Source organism: Mesoplodon bidens (genome assembly GCF_964165515.1).
Source record: "Mesoplodon bidens genome assembly, chromosome: 18".
Classification (NCBI taxonomy): domain Eukaryota; kingdom Metazoa; phylum Chordata; class Mammalia; order Artiodactyla; family Ziphiidae; genus Mesoplodon; species Mesoplodon bidens.
This window is the reverse complement of record NC_138175.1, coordinates 20,169,314-20,177,855: the sequence shown is the minus strand read 5'-3', so window position 1 is coordinate 20,177,855 and position 8,542 is coordinate 20,169,314. Positions and strand designations below refer to the sequence as shown.

At 55.6% G+C, this 8,542-nt stretch overlaps 1 protein-coding gene across 1 annotated transcript; it reads right to left on the bottom strand.

Annotated features, from left to right (window-relative positions):
- Positions 1-2,741: 2,741 nt before the first annotated feature.
- Positions 2,742-5,996, bottom strand: RRAD (RRAD, Ras related glycolysis inhibitor and calcium channel regulator). The gene is made up of 5 exons (XM_081216395.1): positions 5,892-5,996; positions 5,288-5,672; positions 4,547-4,620; positions 4,216-4,420; positions 2,742-3,397 (listed from the first exon to the last, which is right to left on the bottom strand). Exons 2-5 carry the CDS (start codon positions 5,655-5,657, stop codon positions 3,120-3,122), a joined length of 927 nt encoding a protein of 308 aa, XP_081072521.1. The 5' UTR covers positions 5,658-5,672; positions 5,892-5,996; the 3' UTR covers positions 2,742-3,119.
- Between the last annotated feature and the right edge of the window lie 2,546 nt (positions 5,997-8,542).

The following is an 8,542-nucleotide window of genomic DNA, read 5'->3' as shown; positions in this document are numbered from 1 at the left end:
AGATATTGAAGGAGTCTCACATGCGTTAAGCTCCTACTATGTGCCTGGCACTGCTCTAAGCACATACCTTCATTATTCTACCCACTCCATTCTGAAGAAGGCATCATCCCCATGTCACACACTGAGGCACAGAGAGGTTGAGTGGCTTGCCCAGTGTCAACAGCCAATAAGTGGCAGAGCTAGGAAGGTCTGTATTCTTTTTCAGGCCTCAGAACCTTCACCTACTCTGACAAAACCACGCCTGCCACATGCCTCGAAGTATGTTGGGATTGGGAGTGGGGAGCAGCAGCAGCTCGGAGCAGTTAACGTTGCCCTAGGGGGCATGTGGGTTAGTCACGGGGATCTCACACCTGAGGAACAGCCCTCAAACCTCCTTCTGCTATTGAAAAACTGCAATCAGAGTTCTAACCAGGTTTTGAGGGTTCCCAGGAGTCTGTGGAGTGAAAAAATTGACTAATGAAGAAATGGATGGTCTCTTCAATAAATGGTGCTGGGAAAACAGGACAGCTACATGTAAAAGAATGAAATTAGAACACTTCCTAACACCATACACAAAAATAAACTCAAAATGGATTAAAGACCTAAATGTAAGACCGGACACTATAAAACTCTTAGAGGAAAACATAGGAAGAACAATCTTTGACATAAATCACAGCAAGATCTTTTTTGACTCACCTCCTAGAGTACTGGAAATAAAAACAAAAATAAACAAATGGGACCTAATGAAACTTCAAAGCTTTTGCAAAGCAAAGGAGACTATAAATGAGATGAAAAGACAACCCTCAGAATGGGAGAAAATATTTGCAAACGAATCAACAAAGGATTACTCTCCAAAATATATAAACAGCTCATGCAGCTCAACATTAAAAAAACAAACAACCCAATCAAAAAACGGGCAGAAGACCTAAATAGACATTTGTCCAAAGAAGACATACAGATGGCCAGGAAGCACATGAAAAGCTGCTCAACATCACTAATTATTAGAGAAATGCAAATCAAAACTACAATGGGGTATCACCTCACACCGGTTAGAATGGGCATCATCACAAAATCTACAAACAGCAAATGCTGGAGAGGGTGTGGAGAAAAGGGAACCCTCTTGCACTGTTGGTGGGAATGTCAGTTGATACAACCACTATGGAGAACAGTATGGAGGTTCCCTAAAAAACTAAAAATAGAATTACCATATGACCCAGCAATCCCACTACTGGGCATATAGCCAGAGAAAACCATAATTCAAAAAGACACATGTACCCCAATGTTCATTGCAGCACTATTTACAATAGCCAGGTCATGGAAACAACCTAAATGCCCATCGACAGACGAATGGATAAAGAAGATGTGGTACATAGATACAATGGAATATTACTCAGCCAAAAAAGGAACGAAACTGGGTCATTTGTAGAGATGTGGATGGACCTAGAGACTGTCATACAGAGTGAAGTAAGTCAGAAAGAGAAAAACAAATGTCATATATTAACGCATATATGTGGAATCTAGAAAAATGGTACAGATGAACCCGTTTGCAAGGCAGAAATTGAGACCCAGATGTAGAGAACAAACGTATGGACATCAAGGGGGGAAGCGGGGGTGGGGAAGGTGTTGGGATGAATTGGGAGATTGGGATTGACATATATACACTAATATGTATAAAAATGGATAACTAATAAGAAACTGCTGTATTAAAATAAAAATAAAAATAAATAAAAAAAGAAATGTATGGACCCTGGCCTGGAACCTTCTCAGAAACTGTCCCCAGCCTTGTCCCAGGCTGCTTCTGGTCTCCCAAGGTGGGCAGACATATACCAGTCCCCACTCAGCCACTTCTGCCCGTGTGGCCTCGGGCAAGTGCTTCTGTCCCCTGTCCGCAATTGCTGAATGGGGATGCTCCCTCCTGAAATGATGCGGGCAAACTCCTAGCAGGCACCTATGCCCAGAAGGCGCCCCTTCCCAGGTGTGGGTGGTGGGGAGATGCACACCTCCAGCTGTCAGCGAACACGTGCACACATTTATGCACAAATGCAAGGCCTCTCCTTCCAGGCAGGGAGGGCTCCAGGGACCTGCTCCCACATTAGCCGATGCCGAGCATGGGATGCTCTGGCCTGGCCACTCACAGCGGGGAGAACAGTGAACCCTCCCTGTCCTCCGCCTCCCACTCCCTTCCCAGTAGCCCAGCCTCAGCCGGGAGGTGGGGAGGCATGCGGACTCAAGTCCGCCTGAGTGTGCCTTCCTCATCCCAGCCTTAACAAACCAGCTGCCTCCTTCTCCAGCCAGGGAGTCTCAGAAGTCTTCCACAGCCACTCCACCTCAGCAGATTTCCAGCCCCTCAGGAGTGAGCAGGGCAGAGACACCCACCCAGGAGCCAGACCGAGGGTTCTTGTTTGGCCATGACACCTGGGGCAGGATGTGGTTCCTTGGGCAGCCTCAATTTCCCTTACATACAGTGGGGTAACTGAGCCTTTGATCAGCTAGGCAATGCCAGGCTCCAGCTCAGAAGAATCTGGATAACAGGCTGGGTGGGATTCATGTCTCTTCCTGCTGCTTGGACTCCCCAACCAGGCCCCCACCCACACCTGCCCCTCTGACCCAGCTGGCTATATCTGGGCCCAAACATTAGAATAGTCAAGGCCACACACTAGCGTGGGGTGGCTTCAGGAACCAGCCTTGTAGGTTCCTCAACTTCAGGAACCCTTCCTGCTCCTGCAGCCCCCGAATCAAAGGAAACACAGAGTCAACAGCCCTGACCTATCAGGAAATAGTCTTTATTACAAAAATCTGCATGTAAACAAATAGCCACTGCACAGAACAGCCTCCCTCCAGGGCATGCACACCACGGGTGTAGAGAAAGGCAGAGTCCTCTCCCCACTCATGGGCCTGCTCCACAGGCTGGGCTCAGGCTGCTGCATGGGACGCACATGGGCCTGCACAGGCATCTCTGTGGGCCCAGCCCTTGACGGCCACTGGGAGCCACCTCCCTGGGCAGCACTGTCTCTCTGTCCATGACCATGAGGTGGGGGATACCCAGAGTCTGAGCCAGGCCTGGGGCACCTTGGGCGGTTGGCTGGGCCAGCCCACCAATCTGCCCATCTGTCTGCACAATACAGTGAGTGCCCCAGGGCCTAGAGCACGGAGAGGTCATGGCAGGACTTGGACTTGGCACGCAAGGCCATCTTGCGGCTGTTTCGAGCGACGATGCGGCCCAGGAAGCGCTTCGCCTTCTTGCCAAGGCTCTCTCGCCGCCGAGTACCCGCTTGCCGACGTGCGTTGGCCTCTTTGCTGTCCCTGCGCAGGCGTATCTGGCGCACGACACCCTCAAACAGCGCCTGGACATTGTGGTGCAGCGCAGCCGACGTCTCAATAAACTTGCAGTCGAAGACGACGGCACAGGCCCGGCCCTCTGGTGTGGGTGGGGACAGGCACACGTCAATAAACAAAGGGTGGGGGGGGTGAGAAGCCCACTCAAACCCTGGCCACCCCATGGCAGCTACCACATCCCTGGGTCTTCCCCAGAAACACAACAACCCCAGCTCCTGTACACAGGGGCCCAGGCATCACTGGGTCACCCAATTGGCAGAGCGTACCCACGTTTAAGGAGCTCACAAAGGCCCACAAGAGGAGACTCATTTATTGAAATAATTTGAAGTTTGATATTTAAATGGAAGTGCTGTAGTAGTCAACAAAATGAAAACTTTGTTGAACAGCTTAGTGTTTTATGGCTTGATGTTATATCATGATGAATGATGGGTAGAATAGGGGGGACATCACCAAATCGCGGTTGGTTCCTCTGCGGGGCTCAGGTCTGGGGGCCACAGAGGATGATGCTGAGCCCAAGAGGGGGGTGCTCCCCATGGGCAAGATTACGCTGAGACTGGCCCTGGCCTGGAATCCAGGCTCTGAACTCCTGGCCTGATTCCCTGCACTCTCCTCACCCCTCATATGCCAGGCCAGGGACAAAGAAGACAGAAAAGGAGGGCTCTGAGGTGGCCCAGCTCAGCGTCCAGCAGCCTTCACCTCCCCTAGCTCATTTGGTCCTTGCCCCAGCACTCAGGTCTTTGGGAGTCCTGTGGGAGGGCAGAAGCTCTCCCCCCCTCCCTGAGTTTTCTTCCTAAACATTTTTAGCCACTGATGGTCCCCAGGGACTCGAGCTGAGTCAAGACTGAGTGGACCACAGCCCAGCCAGGATCTCCCTCCCTTTCTGACCCACTCCCTGCTCACCATCCAAGGAGACCTCACGAGAGCGCACCAGGTCGCTCTTGTTGCCCACTAGGATGATGGGCACGTCGTCTGTCTGCCGCGCCCTCCGCAGCTGGACCCGAAGCTCTGAGGCCTTCTCAAAGCTGTCCTTGTCCGTCACTGAATACACGATGACGTATGCATCTCCCATGGCCATGCAGTGGCCAGGTAGCCAGCGGCCCCCATCCTAGGGAACACAGACACATATTTACCCAATAGTCCTCACGCCCCAGCTACAAGGCTGTCACTCCCGGCAGGTCCCTACCCCCAGCTCACCCCTCCCACCCTGCCCTGGTCTCAGCCTGCATCTTACCTGATCCCAAATGTCATAGACCATGAGCGCTGCCTCTTCTCCATCCACCATGATGGAGCGATCATACGTGTGCCCTAGGCAGGAGACCAGTAGTCAGGTTACCTGCTGGCTGCCAAGAGCCCCCCTCCTCCAATACACCAGGTTTCCTGTTCTGGCCACACCCTTCAACTCCTCCCCAGGGCCCTCCTAACCTCCTCCTCCACTGATGGCTGCTATGTAGCAACAGAAGTGACAGGGCTGAGAAGTGGGGGGTTGGAGGGCACGGTGTGCCTGGCCCCCACCTAGGCACCCCATCCACAAGCTAGCAATGTCCTGGGTAGCCACTCCTGTGCTCCCTGCCCTCCTGTTGCCTGAGACCCAGCGTGGTTCTGGCCACAGTGGCCTGAGTTAGAACAGACATCCCCTGGGGACCTTGGTTACCTAGGACTCCTCTCCTAGAAACTCCCTCTGGCTGGGTTCTTGCCAGTCCTGGCAGGGAGGGATATCCTGTCCCCAGACTACAGAGTAATTAATCGTATGCCCTGGGCCTTCTACTCTAAGCACTTCTTTCTCTACTAAGGGCTGGGGTACCTTCTCCCTTAGTTTCCCCACCTGTGAAAGGGGTAGGTAGAGGCAGATTCTCAAAGTGCCTTCAGAATCCCGTTGTTATCTGCTGCTCTTAATCCTGGTCCCCAGTCCTGTAGCTCCCAGTCCTACCCCTGTGCTCGCCCCTCCCCTGAGCAGTCCCTCCCAGCCCCTCACCTGCGGCCTCTGCTTCAGGCCCGTCCTCTACGCCACCGAAGATGCGCGCCAGAGCGCTCTTGCCGACGCCAGGCGCCCCCAGCAGCAGCACCTTGTAAACGCTCTCGTCCGAATCGCTGCCTCCTGAGCTGAGCGAGTCGGAGGAGCCCTCGGGCCAGTCCAGCCTCGGACCCTGGGCCCCAGGCCCGGCCTCGGCCGTTGTCAGAGCTCCCGGAGCCAGCGCCGCCTGCAGGTCGCGCTCGTCCACAGGCATGCTCCGGCGGTGCAGCGGGGGCGCCGGGCCCCAGGGTGTGCTGCCCCGACGGCGCTCGCGCTCGCGGCCCCCACCGCGGCTCCCGCCCGCTCCGCTGCCGCCGCCGTTCAGAGTCATCGCGTCGGACACCGTCTGGGGAACGGGAATCCAGATGGCCGCGTGAGCCGCGGTGGAGATGGAGTGGGAAGCTGGACCCGGGACGCGCCTGCCCGACCACGGGTCAAGAAAGATGCTCGGGGCCCAGGACATGCCGCAGAAGGTCCTTGCGCCCTGACTTGTGACCCATCCTCCTGACTCGTTCATCCTAGACGGTGAGACCACCCCCACCCCGCTCTGCCAGGACACACTCACCCACTCACACACGGACACGGTCAGGACTAGGTAGGTCCCGGGCTCGGATACAATCCACTCGCAGACCCAGGCTCGGACACTCGACGCTGTCGCAGCCGCTGCCTTCTCGGTCCGCACTGGGTCCGGGCTCCAGAGCCGCCTATTTAAGCCTCTGCCCGCCCCCGCCGCCACCCCCGCGCTCGCCCCGGGCTGCGCTGTCCGGGGGCTGACGTGTCCGTCCCCCTCTCCCGAGGGGGATCCCCCGCCCTCCTCCTAGGACCTCACACCCACCCAGCCCCCGCCTCACCCGCCAGGGCGGGGCAGGGACAGACTCCGCAGACAACAGCCCGGTCTGAGTGTGTGTGTGTGACTGAGTGTGTGTGTGTGTGTGTGTGTGTGTGGCGGGGGGGGGGGCGAGGGCGGGGGGAGGGGAGGCAGGTAAGGAGGGAAAAGGGAGAAGGAAAGGGAGCACGTGAATGGTGCGGAGGAGGGCGATGGAGATGGAGGGTGCCACCACGGGGGGGAGCCAGGGGGAAAGCCCCGACCAGCCAAGTGCGCCAAGTCCCCACTAGGGAAGAATTGAGGTCTGGCCCTTTAAAAGTGATTTCTCCTTTCCCTCTCTCCCAGTCCTGGCCTGTCGCCCAAGCAAGCAGACCAGTTACAGGTCGGACAGACTTCACCCTTCACTGCCCATGTCACCCATTCCCCACCCGCTGGTATCTGAGCTAGCATTTAGGGGCCCTAAATCCAGGCTTCTAGCCTCAGCACCAGGTCCTTCCCACTCTCATCCCTGCCCCTGGCAGTTGAAGATTCCACCTGATGAGCCTGCCCTTCAGGATGAGGGTTAGTGACACCTGAGCCCCTGGGGGCCCTTGGAGAGCTGTTTGGGGGAGGGGGCAAGGAAGGGAGGCCCTGGCAGTGTGGTGCAGGTAGAAGGGCAGCTTGAACCTTGGGGAGGGAATACAGGCCCAGAGAAGGAAAAGGATGAAGTCAGCACCACCTCCCCCTCAGCACCCTCCAGGCAGCTGCTAGTAACTCTGCTAAAAATACCTGGCCCTGGTCATTCTGCTCCTGGCCTGGAGGTTGCCCAAAGTTGGGGAAATCCTGGCAGACAGGTGTCAGATGCCAGCAGGAGTGGATAGGGGTGGGACTAGACCAGGGTCAGGTCCAGCTGCAGGCACTCTAAGAGTCTGCAATGTCTCCTTCCTTCCCTTTAGTCTCAGTCTGCGCCTGCAGTTCAGGACACACACAGGGCCTGGAGGTTCAGACTCCCATGCAGAAGGGGCATAGTTGTAGAGTAGGGATGGGGTCAGCGGGGTGGGGGTTTAGCCACCACTTGGTGCTACCACTACCCAGAGATCAGCCCCTCCTCAACCCAGGGAGGGTGCTGGGGCACAGAGGGGAGGCGATGTAATGGGGAGGCTTGGGTTCTAGTCCTGAATCTGCCTCCAGGCTCCTGGGTCTTGCCTCCCTCCCAGCCTCATGGTGGCCAGCTGTAAACTGCCTTGCTCATGTTTGGGGTGTGTGGAGACTGGGAACAGGCATGCTGTGAGGTACTTTGTGAGAGGGACTCGCTATTAGAGTGACGTATGATTGTGATGAGTGTGGTGGGGGTGGGGGGCACCCATTCAGGGCTCAGGTGACATCACGGAGGGATGGATCCTAGTGGGCTGTTGTAGGTTGTCATGGAGACCTGGGTCAGGTCTCTCTGCTGCATCAGTTTCCTTGGCAACATCTGAGAGGGCCTTGGAATGAGGAGGGCCTGGCTAGGTAAGTGTTAAGAGGGTTCATGAAGGCCCATCTGGTGCTTGAGGTCCTCAAATTTAGGCAAGGCCTGGACTGAGGGGTGATCTATCTATTTGTGTTCTTCACATGGCCTGGGGGGTCTTGGAAGCCTGGGCAATCCCATGTTGACTCTAGCTTCCTGGACGAGATCCAGAGGGAAGAGGGAGTCATGGGTTGAGCCTTCTGTCAAAGAACGAAAGTCTTGGGACTTCCCTGGCGGTCCAGTGGTTAAGACCTTGCGCTTCCTGTGCATGGGGCACGGGTTCGATCCCCAGTTGGGGAACTAAGATCCCACATGCCGTGGGGCACGGCCAAAAAATTAAAAAACAACAAAACAAAAGGAACGAAAGTCTTAAGAGCCAGCAAACTACTTCCCATCAGGAACGCTGCTGGGCTGCTTATGGCCCCTCCTAACCACCTTACACATGACCTTGCTGCTGACAAGAGCCCCTGGATGTCCAACAGAGGGTGGGTGTGGGGGGTAGCTGTGGTGCTTCCAAGCAGGGAACCATGCAAGGAATTAGGGCTGGGTTTCCCCTCTGATAATCTAAGCTCTTGACCTCAGCAATGTTTCCTCATTGCCAAGGGAACTGCATCCACATTGGGCCACTCAGGCTCCAAGCATTCTTCAACAGGCCAGACCCACCACAAGCATTGGTATGGCCAGGGGCCCAGGGAACCATACTAGGACATGACCTTGAAACACCCCCGTTCCCACCTCCTGGTCCTCTCAGTTCTCTGGGCTGAGCTTGGCTGCCCAGAAGGAGCAAACTGAGGCTTGAATACCCCTAGGATAGCCCAGCCTTCAAATCCCAGCTCTGCACCTTACTAGCTGTTTCACCTCTGCCCATTTAGCTTGGCTGAGCCTCAGTTCCCGCTTGTGTAGA

What these genes read in the sequence shown, in the direction of transcription:
- RRAD (XM_081216395.1), bottom strand. Translation starts at nt 5,657, where the DNA reads ATGACTCTGAACGGCGGCGGCAGCGGAGCGGGCGGGAGCCGCGGTGGG. An exon ending in TCTATGACATTTGGGATCAG is followed by an intron (nt 4,421 to 4,546) that starts GTAAGATGCAGG and finishes TGTGTTCCCTAG; the next exon opens with GATGGGGGCCGCTGGCTACC. An exon ending in TCGTGAGGTCTCCTTGGATG is followed by an intron (nt 3,398 to 4,215) that starts GTGAGCAGGGAG and finishes CACCCACACCAG; the next exon opens with AGGGCCGGGCCTGTGCCGTC.